This window comes from Amphibalanus amphitrite, unplaced genomic scaffold (genome assembly GCF_019059575.1).
Source record: "Amphibalanus amphitrite isolate SeventyFive unplaced genomic scaffold, NRLGWU_Aamphi_draft 000341F_arrow, whole genome shotgun sequence".
Classification (NCBI taxonomy): Eukaryota; Metazoa; Arthropoda; class Thecostraca; order Balanomorpha; family Balanidae; genus Amphibalanus; species Amphibalanus amphitrite.
This window is the reverse complement of record NW_024881836.1, coordinates 453,013-479,510: the sequence shown is the minus strand read 5'-3', so window position 1 is coordinate 479,510 and position 26,498 is coordinate 453,013. Positions and strand designations below refer to the sequence as shown.

The 26,498-nt window shown below is 51.7% G+C and overlaps 3 protein-coding genes across 15 annotated transcripts; 2 read left to right on the top strand and 1 right to left on the bottom strand.

The window, feature by feature from the left end:
* The first annotated feature begins 90 nt into the window (after positions 1 to 90).
* Positions 91 to 20,591, top strand: LOC122388999 (peroxisomal multifunctional enzyme type 2-like). Of its 13 annotated transcripts, none has more exons than XM_043380650.1 (10): positions 91 to 342; positions 8,398 to 8,461; positions 8,907 to 9,041; positions 10,672 to 10,824; positions 11,204 to 11,348; positions 16,913 to 17,609; positions 17,931 to 18,057; positions 18,494 to 18,849; positions 19,589 to 19,712; positions 19,962 to 20,591. In XM_043380650.1, exons 2-10 carry the CDS (start codon positions 8,404 to 8,406, stop codon positions 20,012 to 20,014), a joined length of 1,848 nt encoding a protein of 615 aa, XP_043236585.1. In that variant the 5' UTR covers positions 91 to 342; positions 8,398 to 8,403; the 3' UTR covers positions 20,015 to 20,591. The 13 variants fall into 13 exon arrangements, with proteins under 13 accessions (XP_043236585.1, XP_043236582.1, XP_043236578.1 ...); XM_043380647.1 differs by lacking the exon at positions 91 to 342 and adding an exon at positions 6,471 to 6,715; XM_043380643.1 differs by lacking the exon at positions 91 to 342 and adding an exon at positions 6,471 to 6,715 and having other exon boundaries at positions 8,366 to 8,461.
* LOC122389002 lies at positions 12,804 to 16,263 on the top strand. Its single transcript, XM_043380652.1, has 2 exons — positions 12,804 to 13,083; positions 15,305 to 16,263. The coding sequence occupies exon 2, from the start codon at positions 15,305 to 15,307 to the stop codon at positions 16,136 to 16,138; it is 834 nt and encodes a 277-aa protein (XP_043236587.1). The 5' UTR covers positions 12,804 to 13,083; the 3' UTR covers positions 16,139 to 16,263.
* Positions 20,592 to 22,956: 2,365 nt separating the features above from the next.
* On the bottom strand, positions 22,957 to 25,895 carry LOC122389001 (procathepsin L-like). The gene is made up of 4 exons (XM_043380651.1): positions 25,710 to 25,895; positions 24,538 to 24,678; positions 23,763 to 24,172; positions 22,957 to 23,437 (listed from the first exon to the last, which is right to left on the bottom strand). Exons 1-4 carry the CDS (start codon positions 25,779 to 25,781, stop codon positions 23,020 to 23,022), a joined length of 1,041 nt encoding a protein of 346 aa, XP_043236586.1. The 5' UTR covers positions 25,782 to 25,895; the 3' UTR covers positions 22,957 to 23,019.
* Positions 25,896 to 26,498: the final 603 nt, after the last annotated feature.

Here is a 26,498-nt window from a genome sequence, read left to right as displayed (position 1 = left end):
CCCCTTATGATGTCATCAAAAGTGGAGTGACATGGGCCTGTCGCCCAGTCTCACCCAGGGTATATAGAACAACGTCTCACCACCCCCTGCTCAGTCGCCACGTGGTGAACGGCGTGGTTCGCGCGGATTTAGAGATTGAAGAGTTTTTTGCAGTTTCCCTTGAGTGCTAGGGTGTTTTTTACGGGATATTCTGTTCCCGACCTGTTCAGCATTTCTTTCTTTATCTAAAATAGCTTTATCTTCTCGTAAATTTGGATTCTGGTGGAATTTAGTCTCAACAGCTTTTCGTCGCATTCGTCTCACTGCCCGAGCGGCTTCCCACTATTAAAGCAAGATTCCAGGGTGAGTCTGCTTTCCCTCTTCGTTCCGTCTTCATTTTTTGTCAACTACTCTTTGGCAAGACTTGAATTTTCCTCACAATATTATCTCGTTTTTTTGGTGTCGTTCTCTCCAGCTATGCCAGCCATGTTCTCCAAGGCGGTTACCGCTACTGACGAAGGTCAGTTCCTTCCCACTGGGCCTGCTTACCTTCTTGTGAGATTTAAGGAAAAAAACAAAAGCTTTCGGAACTTCAGCCCTTACAAAATTCGAGATGAGCTCCTGGACGTGATCCATTACGCAGCTGCTAAGGTCTCTGCTCTTAGAAGCGGCTCTCTGCTCGTCAAAACAAGGGATATGTATCAGACCGAGGCTCTCCTAGCCTGGAGGTCATTCAGGGGGGAGGACATCTCTGTGATTCCAGCAGACCGCCTAAACCAGGTGGAGGGAATGGTCTATGCCCCTGAGCTATCAATGGAGTCTCCTCAAACCATACTTGAGGAAAGCCGTGACCAGGGTGTCACAAGTGTCACACGTCTCCCTTCAAAAAATTCCAGACCGAACCCACTGCTCAAGGTGAGGTTTTCCGCCACACAGCTGCCTGAACACCTTTATGCAGTCTACATGCGCTATGAAGTCAGACCATCTTACCAGCTACCTCGGCGCTGTGGCAAGTGCCAGCGTTATGGACACGGACAAGGCACATGTAGGTCTCGTGCTGAAATATGCAAACGTTGCTCGGAGGAGCATCCGTCCACAGGGTGTGTCGCCCCTCCCCGCTGTGCTGCATGCAAGGGACCGCACCCAGTGACTGACAAGAACTGTCCCGTGTGGATTGAAAAGGTGCAGGAGCTTCGCGAGGCCACACAACGCAGATCTGGACACGTGGCTGGCACCCACGGTGGGTCATCCCCCATGACCCAACCCACCACCTCCCACCACAAGGGAGTCCCACGCCATTTCGGACAAACACAGGCTCAGATATCCCAGGCTGCAAACCGCCCACAGGACTGGCCAGAGCTCCCACCCCCTCGGGATCTGCCCCATGTCGCACGTCACAAAAAGCTGACGCCACCAGCCCGCAAAGACACGAGCCCAAAGCTGACGCCACCAGCCCGCAAAGACACGAGCCCGCCAGACCACCCAAGCACCCATGCTCGGAGGCGTGCGGCCGCGACACCGGAACTCGCTCGGTCTATCGATGTGGGCTGCGCCCGGTCGACACCGACACCCGAGAAAATCCACCCTGACTCTCCCACCCTGGTAGATCAGCGAGAAACAGGCCCGCACAAAAGTGGTGGGACACGACACCAGGCCCAAACACCAGGCACCTGTGAAATGTCTCCCAGCAACGCAACTGGCGTCTCCGTAGTTACACCACTCCACCGGACTAGGGCTACAGATTCCGACGACGACACATGCTATGATGCCAATACGACGAGCGAGGACGAGGAGACCCCTAAAATGGTCGCCGTGTCTTCTGTCCTGCGATCGCCATCAGTCATTGATGACAGCGATTCCGACACTCAGCTCACCCTCCATGCAGAAGGCCCCAAAACTCGCCTCCGAGCACGCTCAACGAAGGAGAGGAAAAATGTGGGCCTTCGTACCCAGATCGTGACCAGACGATCCTTCATCCCCGAATAGCGCGCCAAACAAACTAGATAGCTGCTGCAATGGATTTCTTGCTTCAATGGAATGTAGGAGGACTTCTATCCCATTTGTCTGAATTTAAACAGTATATACAAAAGGAAGCTCCTCTTCTAGCTGCGATTCAGGAAACTCACTTTAAGAACACAGATCATTACAATTACAATGTGGCTGGATATACTTTGTACAGACAGGACATAAATCTATCAAATAGACAGGGTGGCGTAGCTCTTTATGTAGCAAATTCAGTGTCACAACGGAAAACAAATATAGCTTCCCCGCTAAATGTTGTAGCAGCTACTGTTTCACTACTAAACCGCGAGTTGTTGGTTGTTTCAGTGTATTTGCCGCCAAATGCAACTGTTGTAAACCGGCAAAATCTGAATGACCTTCTAGAGCAAATGCCAGAAAATTGCCTTCTGCTCGGCGATTTCAATGGTCATAGTCCACTATGGGGCAGCCGACACTTATCGCCGAGAGGCAGGATAATTGAAGCTGCACTAAACCGGCAGTCCCTTGTAGCTATGAACGACGGGAACCCAACGTTTGTCAGTAGTAGCTACCACACAACCTCTGCAATTGATTTGTCAATTTCTTCCCCGAGGATCGCACCGCTCTTCAGATGGACCGTAACATCGGATCCGCTGTTTTCAGACCATTATCCAATTCACATCATGCTTACCAGTGCAACCCCGCTGTCACCAGCACCGACACTGAAGGTATGGCAAACAAATAACGCGGATTGGTCGGGCTTTAACGCAAACGTCAACAGACATGCTCCCTACGGCATGTCTCAGACCATATCCAATTTTATGGGTGCTATGAAGAAATCGGCCAGTGAAACGCTAAAAGAAAAAACTATTAAGATTGGAACTGCAAATGAATCTAAAAATCTTGTCTGGTGGAACTGGAAATGCCAAAGAGCCAAAGCAATAAGAAAAAGAGCTTTCAGAAACTTCCAGAGATGCATATGTCCCAGACATGCCCAACTGTATACCGCTGCCCGTAAGGAATGTGCGGAAACTATATACAAAGAAAAGAAGGCGGCGTGGCAAAACTATGCCGCTAAATGTAATCGCTTTACCCCGCTCAGCGAAATTTGGAGTCATGTTCGTGCTTTCGCCTCACGACGATCTAATTCTGGTGCTTTTCCGCAATTGCTTTCAAACAATACCTATGTTCGTAACTGACCCAGTTACCGTCACAAATATATTTGCCAAACACTTTGCCAACACATCGTCTACAGATATTTACTCCTTGAGCGTACATCGAGCTCTCGTGAATAGAACAGTAAATCTTGATTTTTCTTCAGCAAACTCTGAACCATACAATGCTCCTTTTACCCTACGAGAACTTAAGCTATCCCTAGCAAAGGCAAGCACTAAAACTTCGGTAGGACCAGACTCCATTCCATATTCTTTCTTCACAAAATTGAACGAACTTAACCTTTCTACACTACTGATAGCATTCAACAAGCTATGGACTGAGGACAACTTCCCGGATGAATGGCTTAGAAGTATAATCATACCTATCCTCAAACCCGGCAAAGACCAGCACGACGCAAATTCGTATCGCCCAATCTCACTAACTATCTGTGTTTCCAAGATTTTCGAAAGAATGGTAAACAGGCGCCTGCGATTTTACCTTGAGAGCAACCATTGCATTGATATATGTCAAAGCGGTTTTCAGAAAAATCGTAGCACGGCAGACAATATCATTCGCCTTATCTCGGACATCCAGGTAAACTGGGAACATAGGCGACCGACTGTCGCTATTTTTCTAGACCTAATGTCAGCCTTCAACAAGGTACACAGTTCGACGATAATTTATAAGCTGCACTCAATCGGAATCAGAGGCCATTTGGCTGCGTTTCTTCGAAATTTCCTAAAACCCCGAACTTTCAAAGTTCGTTGCCAAACGACACTTTCTGACGACTTTGTAATAGAACATGGCGTCCCTCAAGGCAGCGTGCTGTCACCTACGCTGTTCTTGATTGCCCTGAACGATATGCTCCTACACCTGCCACGTGTGCTAACATTTTCTGTCCGCTATTCGCTTTTTGCTGATGATATAGCAATATGGGTATCCCACAAAAACTACAAACAGGCTTATTCTATATTGCAAATAGTGGTTGATCACTGCGTTAAATGGTGCACTAAATGGGGATTCTTTTTGTCAGCGCCCAAATCAGTCATGATGGTCTTCAAACGTGGACCCCGTCCATCGCTTGAAAGATCCCCACACATCGATGGGATTAAAATTCCTTTTTCCACGTCACACAAATTTCTAGGGATCATTTTGGATACTAATCTGACTTTCCGTCAACACGTTGAGCAACTAAGATCACGTTGTATTAAACGAATTAATGTCCTAAGATGCATATGTGGGTTTTCCTGGGGTGCGGACCGAAAAACGTTGCAAATGTTGTATATTGGGCTAATCAGATCTACGATTGAGTACAATTGTTTTCTGTTTAGCACACTGTCGCCCAGTTTATGCAAACGTCTAGAAGCCGTCCAATCAACGTGCTTGAGACTTCTAACTGGGGCCTTTCGCACATCGCCAGTTCTTGCTCTTCGTGCAGATACCGGCATTCCAGCACTTGATGACCGACGCGTCTTTCTTTTCCTCCGCTATTACTACAGAGCAAAAAGTGTTCGAAATCACATTGCTATACCAGCGATGGAGGTGAGGAAACCAAGAACCCGACGCCCACTGCGTAGATCGTGCTTTCTCCCTGGGTGCCTTGAGCAAGCTCATCAACTGCTAAACATTAGGTACACTGAAGTTACTCTAAATCCTCCTATGATTCCATTTTGGCTCCTCAAAGACCTATCCATCGAATTTCTTTTCGATTATAAGAAGACCAGTATACCTCCGGTGGAAGCTCAAATGCTCTTCCAGGAGTATGTAGAGCTCAACTGCGACTCTGCTTTTTTCTTTACAGATGGCTCATGTCACGAAAATAAGATAGGTTCAGCAGCCGTCGGCCCTGGGCTTAGGTTTGGGACCCGGCTTCAAGAATTTACGACAGTCTTCAGTGCCGAAGTTCACGCAATCGAAAAAGTTATGGAGCACATCAAGGCAAAAAATATTGATCGGGCAACCATCTGTACTGATTCGAAATCCGCTCTTCAAGCACTGGAAAGGACTGATAATGTTACGTACCACGGTATCTACAATATTCTCAGAATCACATCAGATCTCAATGAGGGCCAGCATGTGACCCTTCTCTGGGTCCCAGGTCATTACGGTATTGCAGGAAATGAACGTGCGGATGTCCTCGCAAAGGAGGCTGCAATGCGACCTGATCCAGTTGTGGAACCTATGGCCCAAGGGGACGCTATCCATATGATAAAAATCAAATTCGCCGAGTACCTTCAACGCAAATGGGACCAACATCATGCTGCACATATGTATGCGATCAAACGAGAACTTAGAACATGGGTCACATGTAACCAACCAGACAGGATACGCGAGGTGACCCTGGCCAGATTGAGGTGTGGTCATACCCGCCTCACACATGGCCACCTTTTTGATAGGACGGACCCTCCGATTTGCCACACCTGTGACACACGCATCTCCGTAGAACACATTTTGATCGCATGCACGGCATTGCATCACGAACGAAGACACATCACTAACTATCTTGCGGTACAACACCTTAAAAACGACCTCCCGACCCTTCTCGGAGACGACACAACATTGACAAACCTGGTACTTGATTTCGTCCTAACATCACCCTACTCAGAGCTACTTTAACGGCCTTGACTTTGAGTTAGCAGGCACCCGTCTCGCTACCACCAGGCTGACTTGTGATACGGGATGGCCGATGGGTCGAGTTTTTTTTCGCTGGTACCGAAACACAGAGCTTCGATGGCAGACGGGTTTTCTCCAGCCGCGGGAGCAGGCTTAGAGGCTCAGCGGCCCAGCGAGCTACACCAGCGGACCCCGGCCGCTGAACAGAGGCGGCGGCCGGGTTGAACGACCCAAGGCCATATATAGAAGGTACAGTCACTCCCCCGCCGACCAATCAGAGACAGATCCTGAGTGACGTCATCCCTGATGCTCGCAAGGGGTACTCCATTCCTTAACAACGTAAAAATGACAAACTTCATATGAAGATTATTGATGGTACTTTTCAGATATCGCTCAACCGTTGATGTCACTCAAAAGCCCAACTAATTTTCTAGCGACAAAAAAGAGCAGCAATATGCTAAGAAATGGCCGGTTTTGAAGATATAGGCGATTTAAAAACCCTCTGCAGTAGCAGAAAAGCAACGTAAAAATGCATCGAGCTTATATTTTTACTATAAATAAATCATTTTTCAGTATGTTTTTAGATAACGTATTGATATGATTAACAACTTTATTACAATATTTTCTTTTATTTGAAACTTATTTCAAAAAAATATTTTCAAAAATGGCAGCTGTTGGCAAGAAGCTTGGAAGCGATTGTGGCGCACCACGCCATTATTGTCTTGAGGCCCCCTTATGATGTCATCAAAAGTGGAGTGACATGGGCCTGGAACGACCACAGACAACCGTCGGCCGCCAACTGCAGCAGCGACAAATTCCCTATCCTCCAAACCATTCCTTTCATCGTGACGCTTAAACATTCACAAACCCCATCCCTCCCAGCGACCTATCCCCCACTCTTCAAACCATTCCTGTCATCCAACTCTCGTCGTAACCTTACCATTCACAAACTTCCTCCTTCCCTCCTTTCACAAACATCAATTTACCGGTAAGTTTCACTGTCATTTACGCGTCTTAACGTAAATTCATGGGTTTTTCCCCATATTCATGGCATAGTACATGGATATGGGTTTTCCCATGTTGTCTTGCTGTAAAGTGGCCACCGGTCTTAGTTAGGGCGGCCGGTTTGTTTTGCGCGGCGTAGTTAGGTCGCCGCCCTCCTCGTGAGGCCGGTAACGTAAGTTAGGGCCACTAAAAAAAAAAAAAACCCTGCTCTTGCCTGCTCTCACCCAGAGTATAATAATAATAATAATACATGTTTATTTCATACCATAAGTGGTACATATAGGCGATACACTAAAACAAACACACACAGACACACCACCAAACAACCAATACACAAACCAGGTGCTCTTTCGTCAGAGAGATGCACAGGTACTGGTCATAAGACACGGTTGCGTCGTTCCATAACGAATCTTTCTATGTGTGCAACAAAAACATTGAATAGATCTGGCGACGAAGTGGCATATAAGTTGAGATTTAGCAAATCGTACTTTTGGCGATGTTTTGTATGCATACGGGCAGACAAGCCGTTGCTCCTGATGCTCCCGAGTATATAGATCACCTCCTTACCAAGCATAACAATTAACATTTGTCAATTGTTAAAACAGTGGTCGTGCAATGGTCTTGATACAACTTGCAACAAGTTTGCCTTTGCTGTAGGCTCACTTTTTTGACTTAACTCCTTTTTCTACTGTGTTTCTATCTACATTGACATAGGCATGAAATGAATTGAGTCAAGTTTTAGGCATAAATTAGTGGTTATTAGGTGCATGTGATAGCGCTAATAATGCTTGTATGTGTAATTAGCTAAGTATGTGCCCACCTATCAAGTAGGTATTGAAGTGAGCATTAATATTGAAATCTAAGAAGTCAGCATTGTCATTTGCATTGATAGGCCTTTATTCACTGCAGCAGTGCCCCTTGACACAAATTGAAAAATTAAATTGTTGACCTTTGTATGGTGGTCTAGTTAATAAGGTCTCTTCCTGTCTTATGCTTAGGTGGGATTGCGCTTGCTATCAAAATTCATAGGCTCCGCAAGGTTGTTAAGATTGGGGTCCGAGCCAAAACATTGATCCCCTAATCCCTATGTACAGATGTACAAAAGAATCAGCACTGTTGGTGTGCCCAGACCCATGTGACCCATGGTAGCAGCACCTCTGCACCTACCCCTCTTGTAGAGAGCTAGCTTGAGACACAGGATGTCTTTGTCACCATCTACCTGTAACCTGTGATACATAAAGCTTTCAATTAAAATTATGACCATTGACCTGGACACAGGTGAGGCCAGCTGTTGGGCCTGTGGTGTCATTAGCAACAAGCACCAATTGGTGTGGTCAAAGGGTGGCACCAAGGTCCAAAGGTATCCATACAGACTAAAAGAAAATACTTGAAATTTGTAAATAATTGGTACTTACTTGCCCTTGGGAGTGACACAAGGCATTAGTCATTGAAAATCCCACAAGTCATTACAAAGAACAGCAGCTGTCAATTTCAAATTCTTATTTCAAGGAAATTCTTATGAATTATAAATGCATATGGTAAAAAGATGTATCAAGAGATGTAGGTACATCAAGTGTTATTGTATCATTTTTCAGTCTTATTCTTACCTAATGCCTACCTCACCTCATTTCAGCTAACTCTGCTTCTGTGCTCTCACTTCATCAGGAAGCAATGGAGGGCGAACTGAGGTTCGACGGACAGGTGGCCGTTATAACGGGCGCTGGCGGCGGTAAGTGACCTGAGGGGTGCTGAGGACGTGTGGTGTTTAGTGACATGAGAGATGGATAGAGGGAGAGGTGGAGTAGCGAATTGGGAAGGAGGAGGCAATGAGTGGGAAATGAGGAGACTGGGTATGAGCAATGTGATTAAGAGTGACTGGTGATTGGGTGACTGGAGATGAGCGGAGATCGTATCATTCGGCGGTCGTTAATTCCCTCACAGATCTCTGTTTCCTGCTAATGTTTCTGATCCACTGATGTTACCAGGTGATCCTCACTGACGCAAACTGTGCACTGAATGACTCATTGGAGTTTTCTGGTGGTATGTTTCATTCCATGACTCCCAGTGCGGCTGCTGGTGCCGATTGGATTATGTGATGTTACGGCCCGCTGTCGCCGGGTCTGGGCCGCGAGTACGCCCTGTACTCCCGCTGTGACAGTCCTTATCGTCGTCAGGTCTGGGCCGCGAGTACGCCCTGCTGCTGGCGGCCCGTGGCGCCGCAGTGGTCGTCAATGACCTCGGCTCGTCAGCGGACGGGCAGGGACGCAGCAAAACCGCCGACAGGGTCGTGCAGGAGATCAAGGACAAAGGTGAGGGTCCCCTCTGGGGTCGGAAGGATCGTCGGCACTGACCGATCGCCCGCTGCATAGGTCGGCTGTGAACTCTGCTGCCAGAGTCCAGAGCTCGTGCATTTATCAGCGGCTGCAGGATAGCAGAGATTTGTCAAGATGTTCATTTAGAAGTGTTTTATGTAGGTATGTGCTTTAACCCGCGCCCCGCTGGGGGGGGGGCAGAATCTGCCCCCCCCCCCTCCCGTTTTTCGTCAATATCTTCTAAACGCGTTACGCCAGCGACGTCAAACTTTCAGTACCTTATCATACATCAATTTGACACGTTCCCTGAAAATTTCAGCGAAATCCGTCGGAAAATTTTTGAGAAATTGACGTTTTTGTGACGTCATGTTCGCCATTTTCGCCTCAAAAACGGCAAAATTTCAAACGCCGCTAACATCTTCATTTTTAAAGGAATCAAGACGTAACAAAAAAGGTTATACGTGATTCTACTTTGTCTATCAAATGGCTATCTCGGTTTTTTGAAAATTTTGGATTTTGACCCAAATTTTTTCAAAAAACTGACTTTTTTGGGAAAATTATTATAAAATCCAAAATTTTGAGTGTATCGAAAAAAACGGAATATATGTCAGAGAAATAGTCTATGTGCACGTATATACCAATTTTTAGAAGAATCGGTTCAAAAATGTGGGAGTTATTCAAAATTTTATGACGTCATGACACACAAAAATTTTGAAAAATGATTTGTTTGGAAGTTCTAGACCTCGTACGGAAACAAAAATAGCACCATTCGATTCGCCGTGAAAAACTGCATCAGATAGACACCTTTTTAGGCCTTAACAACCAACTTCAAAATTTGACCTCACTTGACCTGACCTTGACCTGACCTCGACCTGAAATTCATCCAGAGGGCGTCCATATCACTTATTGAGTGTGCCTTTTGAATTCTATGAGTAAAATGACCCATAAAACATGTGTCGCACATGCCCTTTTCTATTTTTTGTTTTTGGTGACCTGACCTGACCTGACCTGACCTTGACCTTGACCTTTGAATGACATTGTATGCAACGAATATTGTCTTGGTAGTCTAAGAACACGTTTTGGGCAATCAGTCTCAGTCCATTCTCCGGCAACTACGGTGCAAGGCCGATACTGTAGAAACTTACATTTTGTACCCTTGACCTGACCTTGACCTGACCTCTGACCTACCTAAGCAAAAAAATTTGGGCTCTTTAGATCCGCCTTGTTGAGAGCTTTCGATTGCCGTTTTCCGCGTCTTTCTACGACCATCGGTTCGGAAGTTAGACAGGGGGGGCAGAATCTGCCCCCCCCCCCCCAGCAGGGCGCGTATGGCTGAATAGCCCAGCGGGGCGCGGGTTAAAACTATTCAACCAGGAACCAAGGACTGGTAAGGTCGTTATGTCAAAAGTGGGACTTCGACATAAGCTGCCTCTCGGTCTACATCGTCTAGTGTTTCTCCCTACATCTCGCCCTCTACTTTTAACTCCCTCGTTCTCCCTCTCTCCCTCTCCCTACCTCTCCCTTCCTCTCCTTGCCTCCCCTCACCTTCCCCTACCCTCCCATAGTGCCCACTGGCTGTCTGGCTGCGAACTTGCGGTTAAGGATGATACTTGCTCTTCGACGGCAGGCGGACGGGCCGTGGCCAACTATGACTCGGTGGAGGAGGGACACAAGATCGTCCAGACGGCCATCGACGAGTTCGGGCGCATCGACATTCTGATCAACAACGCCGGGTTCTTGCGCGATCGCAGCTTCGCCAAAATGGAGGAGAACGACTGGGGTAAGCGTCGCTCAGCTTTCGCCCAAAGAACCGAGGTGTTTGTCACTCAACGCTCGTTACTGATTTATAACACCAATATTGGGTCGTTGACAACACATCAACGCAATTAAAAATGAATATTTAACGACGTAAATTAAACTTGAATGTTTTAAATATGATTCCGCACGAGCACTAAAACTTGAGAAACGAAGAGTTTACAACGACTGAGGGGCTTGCACGTTACCATTACCACCGCGCTTTTTTATAAGGATTCTGCTGCCATCCTTCTGCTTCAGACTGGCCAGCATTTGGTTGTATTAAATTGCATTTCACGCGTGCTTCTATCATGACCATGTAGTTGACGCTTGCCTTACCCCTAATTCGTATACATTTTTTTCAGACATGATTCACCGCGTACACCTGCGCGGCGCGTTCGTCACCACGCGCGCCGCCTGGCCCCACTTCCGGCGCCAGGAGTATGGCCGGATCGTACTGACATCCTCGGCGGCCGGGCTGTTTGGCAACTTTGGACAGACCAACTACAGGTCAGTGGCAGACTACAGACCAATTGCAGACCAACTACAGTGGCAGACGGACTACAGACTAACGACATATGACAGAGCAACTACAGGTCATTGGCAAACAGACTACAGACCAGTTACAGACCAACTACAGGTCAGTGGCAGACCAACTGCAGACTAACGACATATGTGTAGTATTTAGTGGCCTTATGTCACCCGTCAGTGCTGCCGCCTGGCGGGTGACCTTGGAGGGCCGAGCGGCCGGGGTCAGGGACGAGGGCAGTCTTGGTGCGGAGCTCGCGGTGGAGGCTCGGCTGCGGTGCTGTTGTGCGTTATGTCGTTTTACTAATAACTGTCTTGACTGTGTGTTCTGCCAATACACGGCAAGACAGTACATTTTGGCGACGAGTGAGTGCGCTCAAGCGGAGGCGACCATGGACGGGATTCGTCCGCCGGGACCCTTCATGGACACGGCCGCGGCTGGAAGTGTTCCTTGGAGTGCTTGGTATGCGGATTTTGAGCTGTACGCCACGACCATCGGCTGGTCTCAGTGGGATGAGGCCAGACAGCGCGCGCTTCTACTGCACTGCCTCGGGCAGGAGGGTCGGCGGCGCTACCGGGTGGCGGAGGCGGCGGCGGTGCCAGCGGCGGAGCCTCAGGACGCGCCGCTGTCAGGTGACACCGGCACAGGAACGGACTCGGGAACGGACTCCCGGGTACAGGTGAAGCCGGAAGACGGGGGAATGGCACAGTGTTTGTCACTCCTTCAGCATTTGTTTGATAAGCCGCGGGATATCATGTCAGAAAGAGTAAAGTTCCGTAGGCTTCGGCAGAAGACTGGGGAGTCTACTGCCTCGTTCATAACTACATTAAGAGAGCAGAGTAGATATTGTGCATTTGGAGCCTTGGAAGACGAGATGATTCGAGATCAGTTTGTCGAGGGATGCACGTCTGACCATCTCCGTAATCGTCTGTGCGCTGAGGACCATCTGACCCTGCAGCGTCTGGAGTCAATCGCCATGGCCGACGACCGGGCGGTGGAGCGCCGGCGGCTGTTCGGGGGAGATGACGGCGGGCAGCCGAGCCGGGCGGCGGCGGCAACCGAGCCGCTGGAGGTGGCCTACACGGCGCGAGATAAGACACCAGCACAACGACCGCCGGTCGACAAAACAAAAGGCAAGTTCTGCTATGCTTGTGGTCGCCGGGGTCACGTGTCTACTGATGACTGGTGTCCAGCCAAGGGCCAACAGTGTCGACGGTGTGGGACTGTTGGACATTTCGCTGTACGGTGCCCTCAGAAACCTGCTAAGGAGGTGAGAGCCGTGGAGCCAGACGTAGTGGAAGTTCTGGCAGTCAATCAAAACGACTCTGCTCTGCAGTTTAACGTCCGGCTGGACGGCAACTGGGTGACGATGCTGGTCGACACGGGTGCGGCGGTGTCCATCATCCCTCGCCAGCTGTACGAGACCGCACTGAGCCACAGGCCGCTGCTACCCACGACAGTGAACCTCCGGGCGTACGGCGGCAGCCAGCTGGTGGTGACGGGCGTCATCACAGCATCGGTGGAGACGGAGGACGGGCGGAGCTGCCAGGGCCGCCTGTACGTGGTGGACGGCGGCACGCCACTGCTCGGCAGGGACCTCCAGAAGAGTCTCTGCATCTCCACCTGGCACGGCTCCACAGTGTATGAGGTCGATCGACAGCCGGGACGATCCAGTGACGTGGAGGCCGGCAACGATCAGGACAGCGCTACACAGAGGTTAGTGACAAACGCAGTGGTGCTGCCACCTATGAGTCATGAGGCTATGAGTGTGCTGCCACCTGTCCGTGGTTTTGTCCACAGAGTACAGCTACGGGACGGTGCTGTGCCCGTTCAACAGAAGCTCCGGCCGCTGCCGTTCTCTATTCGTGAGGAAGTGAAGCAGCACCTCCAAGACCTCGAGAAGCAGCAGATCATCGAGAGGGTCGACGGGTCGCCATGGATCTCTCCGATCGTCGTATCACGGCGCCGATCAGGTCAGCTGAGACTATGTGTCGATTTGCGCGTGGTAAATAAGGCGGTGTGCACCAGTGGCTACCCGTTACCTGACATGCAGGAGATGTTGGACAACTTGGTTGGCGCTGAAGTGTTCTCGACTCTCGATATGAAGGCTGCTTATCACCAGCTGCTGCTTCATGAGGAGTCCAGACAGTTGACGGCGTTTGTAACGCATGAGGGAGTGTTCCGCTATCTGAGGTGTTGTTTTGGTCTCCGATCACTCCCCAGCTGCTTCCAGAAGATGATGGAGACCATCCTGCGAGGGTTACCTGGTGCTCAGGTTTACCTCGATGACGTCATCGTGTCGGGACGGACCAAGGAGGAGCACGACCGCCGTCTGAGTGACGTCATGGCACGACTCGGCGAGTACAATGTGACCTTGAACAAGGACAAGTGTCACTTCGGGGTGAGCCGTATCGACTTCCTGGGGTTCTCAGTGTCCCGGGAGGGTGTCTCCGTGAACCCCGACCGTGTGCAGGGCCTGAGAGACATGAAGCCGCCAGGTACAGTCAAGGAGCTGCAGGCAGTCCTGGGATTGTTTGGGTTCTACGGCCGGTTCATTCCCAGGTACAGCACCAGGGTGGAGGAGCTGCGGCAGCCCCTGAGGAAGAACGCTCCGCCGTTCGCGTGGACGTCGAAGATGAACGAAGCGTTCGAGGACGTCAGAGCAGCGATTCTGAGCAGCTCTGCCCTGGCCATGTATGACCCGACCCTCTCCACAGTGGTGACGACAGACGCCAGTGACGTGGGCATCGGGGCGGTGCTCACGCAGATGCACCCCGAGGGTGAGAGAGTGGTTGCGTTCGCATCCAGCACGCTGTCGACAGCGCAACGCAACTATAGTGTCACGGAACGAGAAGCGTTGGCCAGTGTCTGGGCCATCGAGAAGTGGCACAGATATCTGTGGGGCAGAGACTTTGTCTTGAGGACCGATCACCAGGCACTGACTACCCTGATGACATCACGTGGGATCGGCAGGGCAGGAATGCGCATATCTCGCTGGGCGTGTCGGTTAATGGAATATTCTTTCACAGTGGAGCACGTCAAGGGGCGCATCAACCCGGCAGATGGGCTGTCTCGACTTCCATCATCAGTGCAGGAGGCGTCAGACGACGAACAGCTGGTGATTGCGGCCCTGACGGAGGAGCGGGCCGCGGTGACCGGCGCGGAGCTGAGGGCGGCGTCACAGTCGGACCCGGTTCTCAGTAAGCTGAGGCAGCAGATACCGCGCCAGTGGCCCAGACGCTATGGTGAGTGCGTGCCCGAACTGCAGCCCTTCTTCCGTTGCAGAGACGAGCTGGCGGTAGAAGATGACGTCATTCTGCGTGGCGGTCGAGTCCTAGTACCTGCGGCGCTCCGGACGAGACTGATTGAGCTGGCACACGGAGGACATCAAGGCATCGTCCGAACAAAGCAAAGACTGCGAGACCTGTACTGGTGGCCAGGCATGGACCAGGCTGTGGAGGAACAGGTAAAGGGCTGTCAGATCTGCTCTCTCGCAGACAAGACGGCGTCGCCGCGACACGCGCCCATGCAGCCCGTTCAACTCCCATGTGAGCCATGGTCTAAACTGGGAATCGACTTCATCGGGCCAATGAGTGGAGGTCGACCCGGCCAGAGGTTTGCCGTCGTCGCTATCGACTACTATTCGAAATGGATCGAGGTGGGATTTTGCGAGCACCCAACGTCAGAGGTGGTGATACAGTTTATGGAAAAGTTGGCGTGCCGGGAAGGGTACCCGAGAGAGATTGTATCTGACTGTGGGTCTGCATTTACCTCGGAACGATTCGCTTCTTACTTGCGGAATGTGGGTGTTGCCCATATCAAAGTGTCTCCCTACCACCCACAGTCATCAGGTCAAGTAGAGCGAGCCAACAAAACAGTGAAAGCGGCACTTCAGATAGCTGACCTGGAAAAGGCTGACCGGTCTCAATATCTGCAGATGTTCCTGTTCTCGTACCGGAGTACGGTGCAGGCGACCACTGGAAGGAGCCCGGCTGAGCTGCTTCACGGACGACCAATGAGGGGCAAACTCAGCGCGGCACTGGACGTCGGCGGACGTCATCCAGCGAGACCTGGTGACCTGCATGAGCACGTGAAGCGGAAACAAACCTATCAGAAGACGTACTTCGACCGCTCCCACGGAGTCAAGACGCCCAGCTTCTCTGTGGGAGACCAGGTCCGTCACCGGCTTCCTCCGCAGGCGCGGAAGGGGCAGCTCCGGTTTTCGGCGACGAAAAGGATCGTGCAGCAGCGGGGGCCAGCGAGCTATCTGCTGGATGACGGCACCCGCGTCCACGCTGACCGCCTGACGCGGAGCGCCGGTAGCTGCCCAGCAGAGGTCGACGGCCGGAGAGGCGAGCCGGTGCAGCCGGACGGTGCAGCTGACCGGACGGGACCGGCTGACGCGGAGCTGGAGTCGTCTGGCGACCGCGACCGGCTGGAGCAGCAGGAGCAGGACAGGCTGGAGGCGATACCGGAACCAGAGACAACTGACAGTCACCTCCGGCTGGACGGGCAGCAGCTGGACGTGCCGCCGGCGCCCCTGGAGGCGGACGAAACGACCAGCGGCCGCTCGTCGACGCAGCCTGACACTGGGACGGCGACAGGGACTGGAGGGCGACGGACGCGAACCGACCTTCAGCAAGGGCAGACGAGCACGGCGGAGGAGGAGTCTGGTGTCGTCCGACCAAGGCTGCCGGAGACGGGCACAGGAGTGACAACGAGATCGGGAAGAGCTGTTCGCGCTCCAGTGTACTATGGATTCAATACTTAACCGGTTGTCGTACTGTAATAATCGCCTGAGGTCTCGGATGTCGTTCTGCTTTTGCGTCTGCTGTACTTAGAAGTTCAGTTACTTTGCACTTTACTGGCACGGGCGAATATGAGCTGTGAAATGAAGTCACTATTTTTGTTGTAGGGGAGGAGGAAATGTAGTATTTAGTGGCCTTATGTCACCCGTCAGTGCTGCCGCCTGGCGGGTGACCTTGGAGGGCCGAGCGGCCGGGGTCAGGGACGAGGGCAGTCTTGGTGCGAAGCTCGCGGTGGACGCTCGGCTGCGGTGCTGTTGTGCGTTATGTCGTTTTACTAATAACTGTCTTGACTGTGTGTTCTGCCAATACACGGCAAGACAGTACAATATGACAGAGCAACCACAGGTCATTAGCAAACAAACTATAGACCAAATATGTACATTTGACAGATCAACTACAGACCTCGGCGGCGGGGCTGCTTGGCAACTTTGGACAGACCAACTACAGGTCAGTGACAGACTACAGACCAACCACAGACCAACTATAGGTCAGTGACTGGTGAACGACCGGCCAGTGACAGACCAGTCACAGGTCAGTGATAGATCAGCTATAGCTCAGTTCTCGCCGCTCGGGTTATCCCAATTGACAGGCTAGTGCGGGCTATTGACTCTTAACGTGACTCGAGGCTTTTAACTGATCGACCATGACCTTCTATTGTTGGACATTAATTACGTGAGAAGGACTAACACATTAGCAAGTATTAACAGTTCGTTCCCTTCTCCCTGTGCTCCTTACAGCGCGGCCAAGATGGGTCTGATTGGCCTGGGCAAGACGCTGGCGCTGGAGGGCGAGCGGCACAACATCATCACCAACGTGCTGGTGCCGGCGGCGCTGTCCCGGCTGACCGAGTCTCTCCTCCCGCCCGAGCTGCAGCGCCAGATGGCGCCCGTACACGTGGCGCCGGTGGTGGCTGTGCTGTGCCACCGGCGCTGCCCGGCCGCCGGCGCCGTGGTCGAGGCGGCCGGCGGAGCGGCAGCCACCTACCGCTGGCAGCGCAGCGCCGGCATCGCCGACCTGGAGCTCACTCCGGAGAAGGTGCTCGACCAGTGGGAGGTGCTCGACGCCGCCGACCCGGCCGCAGAGAGCCCAGACACGCCGGCGGCCCAGATGGCGCTGCTCTCGCGTCAGCTGACGGACGCCGCAGAGCGCGAGGCAGAGCGCCGGGAGGTGGAGTCGGCGCCGGCCGGGACTGTGGACGTGTCTCGCGCGCTGCGGACCCGTCTGCCGCCGGCGCGCTTCACCTACGGGCCGCGCGACGCGGCGCTGTACGCGCTCAGCATCGGTGTGTCGCTGGAGCAGCGGCACGGCCTGCGCTACCTGTACGAGGCAGCCGACGGGTTCGAGCCGCACCCCATGTTCGCGTCCGTGGTGTTCAGTGCTCTGGATATGACGCGAATGGCCAGCCTGCCCGGATTCCCCATCGACCTGACTCAGGTGGGTGAAATGGGGAACGCTAGCCCACTGCCACCCAACATGACTCGAAATGACTTCTTTCATAGCTGGGTTTTGAGGTAGTATGTGAAATGTTATGAAGGAAATTGTCTGCACTCTTTGACACTTAATTTGAATACCTGCTGCAGATGCCATCCGAAGATCTTGATGTGACGGCCACTGTATGAAATATATTTCATAGTGTAATAGTGATGCTCTCATATGGTGATAGCGGGTCGTGTATGTAACGTAGAACCAGATGTGTGTCGCATTGAGGCCCTTATTGCGTCCCGATTACCCAGTGACTGTGTCCCCACCATCCAGCTGCTGCATGGTGAGCAGTACATGGAGCTGAAGAAGCAGCTGCCGCCGTCTGCCACACTGGAGATCACGGCTAACCTCGCTGACATCATCGACAAGGGCGACAAGGGAGCCATCGTCCTTCTGGACGGTGAGTTAGCGGTGAACACAGGGGCACTGTCCCCGCCTGATGGTGGTAGAACTGGGGAAGGGTCGACTCCAACCTTCATCCCCACCTGTCGAGGGGAGGGCGGGATAGGGGAAGTGATCAGCAACACGGCTCGCCCACGTGCAGTTGGATGGAGCGTTACCTTACGCCGTTCAGTGTTATTAGTTGATTCAACGCGTAAGCTTGTTGGTTAAAAAGCGTTAAACGGGTTATTATTTGTGATTATTTGATGCGCTGGACTATATAGCTAATTGATTGGATAGCGTTCGTGTAATTTGTTTTCGATTTTCCTCTTGGCCATACGTCCTTCCATCGGCTCGTAGCTCACTGTCTGACTCACTGACTTTGGCTCTGACTGACTTTCGCGGACTTTGACTGGCTCTCTGCCTCTCTGACATACTCTCTGACTCGTCCACAGTGCACGCGGCGGACAGCTCTGGCGACGAGGTGGCCTTCATCCAGCAGAGTCTGTTTGTGCGTGGCGCCGGCGGGTTCGGCGGCCACGCCCGCTCACAGGTGGCCCGGCCCTGCGCCGAGGTGCCGCCCCGCGCGCCGGACGCCACGCTCTCAGTGAGCACGAACCGCGACCAGGCGGCGCTGTACAGGCTGAACGGCGACCTGAACCCGCTGCACATCGACCCCGAGTTCGCGGCGCTGGGCGGTCAGAGCCGGCCCATCCTGCACGGTCTGTGCGGCCTGGGTGCCTCCGTGCACGCTGTGCTCGAGCACTACTCGACCGACCGCGAGGAGCCAGCCCAGCTCAACAAGGTCAAGGTCAGTGCCACACACGGGGTCAAGGTCATTAAATCCAAGTGTCGGGGGAGGGAAGATGCTGGTTATACCGCGGCCACGGACACGGTAGACCGGGCAAAACCAAACTGCATCCGTTGCAGATCGCTGTAACCCATGGACCATACAGGACCATATTTCGTTTTGTTTTGTTGAGGAGGTGCCTCGTAATAAGTTTATGCTTTTGCACCAAATCAACTTTATTTCTGTCCATTGTCCAATCCCATACTCATGAATAAACAACAAACAAACAAACAAACAAACAAACAAAAACCAACAAACAAACAAACAAACAAACAAACAAACAAACAAACAAACAAACAAACAAACAAACAAACAAACAGGCTCAGAGGTGATTAGAGCTGGGACTCAGAGTCATAGCTGGTACGTTAGTGAAGTTATAGTGACCCGTCCCTGGCCGCAGGTGCGGTTCTCGCGGCCCGTGCTGTGCTGTACTGTGATCAGTGACCGGCTCGCGGCCCGTGCTGTGCTGTACTGTGATTCAGTGACCGGCTCGCGGCCCGTGCTGTGCTGTACTGTGATCAGTGACCGGCTCGCGGCCCGTGCTGTGCTGTACTGTGATTCAGTGACCGCCCCGGTCCGTCCTGTAATATGTATGTACAGTGCCTTTCCGTTGTCTCAGGTGCGGTTCTCGCGGCCCGTGCTATGCTGTACTGTGATTCAGTGACCGTCCTGTAATACAGCGCCTTTCCGTTGTCCTCAGGTGCGGTTCTCGCGGCCCGTGCTGCCCGGCCAGACGCTCCTTGTCGATACCTGGCGGGAGCCCGGCTCGGCGCGGGTCGTGTTCCAGAGTCGGGTCAAGGAGACGGGACAACTGGCGCTCGCAGGTAATTATCCGCCCTAAAACACACCCTAAAACAGTCCTCAGTGAAATTACTTTATCATGAAGGCATTATCGATTATGGTAGCTTCATAACTTATGCTACTTTCTATATACCTACGTTTTTTTTTCTGTGTACAGTTGACATTCGGTATGTGAAGCCTGTTGTTTGTTTTTGGCCCGTCACTTGCCTTTTCTCTGTAGGATTTCGGCAATCTGTGCGGTCTTTCTGACTCATGATGGCTGTGTTTGTTAGGAGGATACCTGGAGCTGCGGGATCTGGATGTTGGGGCCCGTGCCAAGCTGTAGCTGCGTCAGCCGATCGGCCCAGGATGGATTCAGGTCCAGTACGGGGGTGACAGCCGCTCTGGTCAAACCAGCCGCTCCCCGCACATACATGTACTCTCGACCTGCTGGGGGGAGGGGTGGCACCCAAAGTCCACAGCATTTTAGCTTGGAAGCTCAACTCGGTCGTGAATCGTGGACACGGCCAGGGGGTGGAAGACCCAAATGGTAGCGTCGCAGTCACTGAAGATGGTAGACTTTGGTCGGTGTAGATTACTGTGACACCGACAATAATGTCACGTTAATGACAGCGGGAGGATGCGTACAACAGCTTAAGATAGACTTGTGAGATTTGCATCCCCCGGAATGTAGAAATATGGCGGTCCAATAGATCCACAGGGGCTGGCAATGCTTATGTGGGTAATGTTTATAATTGATGGTGATGATATAAGGCCTTGGGGCTGGTTTCGTGATAATTAGCCAATCTGTCGACTACGAAATGGCGCCTGACAAAGGAGCTTTGGCGATAGGGGCAATATGTACCTTTTTATCAACACAGTGGTTCACCGCGCGTTGAATTGAATATATATCGGCAAACACGGATGGTTGAACTATGTACAGGGTGTTTCACAATTACCGTTACAAGAGTTCCCACTCAATTTTGGTGCACTTAAAGGTGGTTTTTCTGAAAACACTATACACCATTGGAAAGAGCACATAATTCTGGTCCTGGTTAATTGCATTTTGAATGCCTTTGGACAGATAATGGGTGTAGCAGATGAAAGACTGATCCAAATGAGGTCCGAGTCTGCGATTATCTTGAATATCAGGATTAGAGCCTGTGTGATAAGCTTGTTGCTCGCGGACCTATTTGAAGACGGCTGTACATGGCTGCGTGGTGTAGTCAACAGGTATCTATTACGCACCTCCTGTATGAATTTCAAGTCTTCAACGCACAGGCTTCAATGGCAATGACGTCATTTCCTACCTCGTGTCAGAAAGGTGACTTGCGTGCCGGCCGGCGAGCCGACCTGGCGGCTGAGATGTGTGGGTGGATTAACGCGTGCCTCCTGCGGCCCGCCGCGATGCGGATCGGGGGCACTAGTGCATGAAACTCCGCAACAGCTGTCGGTTGCCAGGGGGCACAGACCTTGACCCTCCTTGCAGTCTAGAGGTCATTCGAGTCCAGTGCCTTCGCGCCGCCACACAAGTCCACACAAGTCCGTTGGTCTTTGTGCCCGAGGGCGTAAAAATCAACAAAGAAACCTACACCGAGACCATCCTTGAACAGACGGTGAAGCCGTGGGCCAAGAAAACGTACGGAGACGAGGGCTGGACTTTTCAGCAGGACGGCGCAACAAGCCACACCGCGCGCGTCACCCAACAGTGGTGCGAAGACAACTGCCCAGGCTTCATCACCAAGGACCAGTGGCCCCCATCATCCCCAGATCTGAATCCGATGGATTACACGATGTGGTCCGTGCTCGAGAAGGAAGCCTGCTCCAAACCGCACAAGAAGATCGACGATCTCAAGCGATCTCTGATCAGCGCCTGGCAGAAGATCCCCGACGCGGTTGTGCGTGCCGCAAGCCGTGACTTCAGGAGACGGTTGGCTGCCGCTGTGAAGGCTGGAGGCGGCCACTTCGAGTAGGACTTAAGGATGTTGGTCTCTGTGGTTTTGGGTGCATATGGTGCAATTTTGGCGGAAATAAAGTCATTATGCCCAGAGATATTGAGCTTTGATCTTGTAACGTTAATTGTGAAACACCCTGTATTTGTTGCTACTCGGGCTCTTTCCGAACAAGCTTACCTACTTGTCTTCCATTGGGTCAGACGGCGCTCGTGTCTCGTGATCTACCTTTGGTGTGTAATTAAGACTAAAATGCGATCGATTTTAACTGCCCTACTCGGCCGAGGGGAATGGCGTTGACGCATCCCCTGACAGTTTTTGTTGTAATTGCTTGGAACGCACTGGCCATAGAGAGCTGAAAGCTAGCGCACATGACCTTTGATTCAAGTCGGATTTAAGCAGTAACTGCATTTTCACGTCAGGTTAAGTCCCTGACCTAAGACGTCATAAGGGAACGGCTGCAGGGCCTGAAAATGTCGAAACTTCGTAACGACTTCAGTGGTATGTGATTCGGGGAGGGAGGGAGATGAAACTTACAGGATTTAATAATCTCACAAGCCCTCACAACTCTTAAACCGCCCTTCAAAGGTCAGCAAAGGCTAACTCGTATATATTTACGCCGTGCATCGTGACCTATTCAGCAGAGGAGCGACTAGTTAGAATGACACCAAACGATTCGTAGGTGCGGTAGCTTACTCTTTCAGCGTCTATTCAATTTTGCCTTCCTGTTGCTTTTTTTTTCTCAAATCTAGGACCGTCATGTTGCAGAAATAAGCATTCTATAGGTCTCTTGACCCTGTTCTACATATTGTCTGTTGTCAGATTTGGCTCGGACCACAGGTGGAGCATTGTGAAAGTGTCAGGGGTGCTTTTCAGCGATGTCTGAACGGCTCCATAAAATTCCTGCAAAGTAACGAACTTCAATGCGCTTCCCAGCATTTCTGCTGTCTACACGATTGTGTTTTACTTTAGCGGAAGACATCCACGGAAATAAGAATCATTATTCTATGTGAACTTTCCAATTTCAGGGGGTACTTTTGACAGTGAAGGGGTGCTCGAGCACCATCAAAGCCCTTAATTCCCTGCCTTCTAGGTCGGACTACTGTCCCCCACAGAGGAAGGACAAAAACTGTGAAGTTACTTGCTTGCATAAGTAGTGTTGGCGATGACTAACCAGATGGTGTATGGCTATATGCGCGCTCTTCATATGTGTAATTTAAGTGTGGGTTTTGTGCGTGAGGGAGTCGGTATGTGCTGTAAATTGTACAAATTGTATACAGGCATATATGGGCGCAAGCATAGTTGCATATCGCTCTCAGAGATTCACACGCGACACTAGTGCTTTCTGTTTTATTTCTCATCTCACCGCAAACCGCCCCCGGTTCGGAGAAGGGAGGGCTCACACAGAGTACGGGTACGAGGCCGTGGTGGCGATGCCGCACTGGTTGCTGCCGTTGCGGGTCATGTAGATGTAGCCGCTCTGGCCCCAGCCGGTGCCCCACGAGTTCTTGACGAGCCAGTAGCCGTCACCGTAGCCGACCGCCAGCACGCCGTGGTCGAGGTACTGGCTAGAGCAGCTGGGCTCGTAGTAGATGCCGCTCGAGTAGAACTGGAACGACTGCTTGGAGGCGTCGATGGCGACGGACACGGGCCCCCAGCTGCCGAGCGCGTCCATCATCGAGTTCTCGTCGCCGGACGGAATGTCCACCCAGCCGTTGAGCCGGGCCACGCTCTGGCCGTAGGCGCGGCACGAGCCGTCACGCGCCTCGTACGGGTACGACGCCTCCGACTGGATGCCGCCGTTGTCGTAGATGTATCTGTTGGATACGGAGGGTCAGTGTGGTGATCTGGTTGGGGCCCTTGGGTTTTGTCTGTCCTCATTATTTCCTTTAATTCGTCACTCGTGACTCGGGTAAAAAAAAAAATTGTAGTTCAAAACGTATTCTCAAGATATGTGGGTAACCACATTTTTTACACCGAGATTTCAACTCTTGTACCAATCATCAAATACAGGTTAAATACCAAATAATTAACTTCTAATAATAAATATTAAATTTGTTGCGTTCTGAACGCTTGTACGGTCCACACGTGCTCTGCGCAAGTGAAACTAGTTAGGCATCACAGAATGATTGGGTGACTCACTGGAAGGCCTGGTCCATCCAGCCGCCGTTGCAGCCCTGGTTGCCGTAGGGCCGGGAGCAATCCACCAGCTGCTGCTCGCTCAGCGAGATCAGGGAGTTGCCGGCGCGCGCCCAGGCGCCCTCCAGGGCACCGGTGGCAGAGAACGACCAGCACGAGCCGCACTGGCCCTGGTCCTTGACGCCGGTCACCACGCCGTACTGACGCCAGTCCATGCTGCTCGGCGCCGTCTTGCCAGAGGGCTCGTACGCCTTGTGGGGAGTGGTGCTGCCCATCTTGAGGCCCTTGTACTGGCGGCTCCACTCCTCGGTGGTCAGGTCGGCGAACTTGTTGAGCGCCACGGTGAAGGTGTGCTTGCCCTCGGCATGCTCCTTCATGTGCTGCTCGATGTAGGCCTTGTTGTCGGCGTAAACCTGTGCGGCGAAACAACTCGTCACTCGTCAGCGCCATGTGTATGTAGGGAACAGCGCGAGTGCTTTTCGGGAGAACCAGCATTGGGCTTGATGGCACCGCTATGTGTGCATTGACACTCGGTATAAATTCTATACGTGTGGCTAGTTAGAAATGAAGCAGCTGCAGGTATTTTTGGTTCTTAGTGCTTTTGTAATTACATATTTTTTAGACAGTGCCGATTTGATAGTTCATTTTGCGATGTTATAAATAATAATCCTGGCTCATTTTCGGTGTTATAGAGAATGTAATTTTCCAAATATTTGTATGTAATATCAGATGTTCGCAGACTATTGACTAACCGTTACCGCTAACGTCGGATGCGTACCTTCATTCGGTAGAACTCCTCGATGGGGTTGGCGTAGGACTTGGCATGCTTCAGCTTGAAGTTGTTCCACTCGGACTGCTCCACGAAGGAGGAGGCGGCTCCAACGAGCAGCACGAGCACGGCGGCGCGCATGGTGTGTGGCTGAAAAAGGGTGATATGCATACGGGATGATGAGCGTCCTAAACCGTGTACGGATAAATGAGGCGGCGGTGAATCGGACCCCGGCCGATAACGGCCTCAGACGGGCGCACAAGATCTGAGTCGGCAGATGTGTCCATATGGGACTTGTTTGTTTGTTAATTGGGGCTTTAGGGCGCGCCGACTACTAAGGTCATTTTGCGCCCAATGGGACTATCTAATGTCTATTATTTATCTTGAGAATGGTATAGGTAGAATCACTACAGGGGCCGGCAAAATTTCTGTCCTCTACTAATGACATCATGTATTGCACCCAATCGTTTCTACAATGATCAGTGGCGGTCGTAGCTGCGCCCTGCATTGAACGGTCCTAGGCGGCTGAGGTTGAAGTCGTAAGGTCCTACTATCGCACGGTCATCGCCCGAGGCGCCTTTTTTGTCATACCACTCTCAACTTTCGGTATAAGTCTCAACTCTTATCCCTCTAAGTCTCCTCCACTGTTTTGCCTGTTCGCACTATTTTATGCCCATCCTCGTCGCCATTTCGTGTGCTAGGTCTGACTCGGCCATCCAAACAACTGGAAGACACGCAGTTGCCCGACTTTGCGATTGGCAACCTGCATGCCCACGATTGACCGATGGAATTGGGTAAACGCTCCCAATGACTCCATGCGGGACCGAATGTCTTTGAGAACGGTGGCATTAGACGCGTTTACATAGGGTTTGTTGCAAGCTTATATCTCCGTCCGTGATGTTGCAAAAGATGCCAATGGTGCTTACCAATTTACAAAATGATCCCCTCTAAATATTTGAAGACCACTGCAACGAAATTATCGCCAAATTAACGAGCTAGAGCCTCGCCAAATATGCTATGTAAACCGGGTTATTGTGAGGCTACTTGGTGCTAATTTCCATACAAACTTTGCAGGACTAATTCGTTCTGCCCCCAAAATATTGGCGAAATGCATGGTCAGTGCTCGTCAACAGCTTTTCGGCACGGAACAGAACATCCTGTTGCACAGCGAACAATCTCACCTTTTGCGGATAAGTCGGGTCCCACGAGAAGAACCTACCGGATGCGCGCCCTTGGCGCTTATATACCGTCATCTATCAGTGGCGGTGGCGCAGCGCAGTGCTCCTGGACTGCACGAGGGCACGTGCGCCGGCCGGCAGCGCTCCCACGGAGAGGCGGCCGGCAGACGTCCCTATCGCGCCCCGGCTGGGGACGCAGCAGGTGCCGGCCGCGCAGCACAACCGCGCTATCGCTCCTGACCTTCGCAGACAGTGGGAAACTTTTATTTTGTCGAGCAACGCCATTGGTGATGTTTTTTTAGAGTGTTTTGAAGTGTCTGTAAATCGAATTGCGTGTTATGGATCCAAATTGATATTCCTATAGGCGCCTTGCAGGCCTACTACCTCTTGGCTCTTATACCTAGACATGAAAGAAGATATGGACCTACCTTTAGTACCCACCGTCTTGCCTGCAGCAATGGCACCCAGCTTGGACTGGGTTCTGTATGTAGGTATATATACATACATGGCTGCCTGAAGTGCCAATGATTTATCCTAGAAAAAAGCGTCGTCACCTTAAAAAGACAGTAGTCCTCTGACCCCAAACTGTTCTGCAAAACTGCTGCTAAACCGCTTCTGTGTACAGTGATCTAAATGCATATGAGCGCACGTTCTCTGGCCGCGTGACCCGTTTGGTGACCTTTTGGCTGACCCGGCCAGGGTCAGCCAATGGTTGCCAAAACTAAGGACTGCGTCGATGCAACACCCGCGAACAATGTGAGGGCTCAGTGGGAAACAGTGCTTTTTACCCAT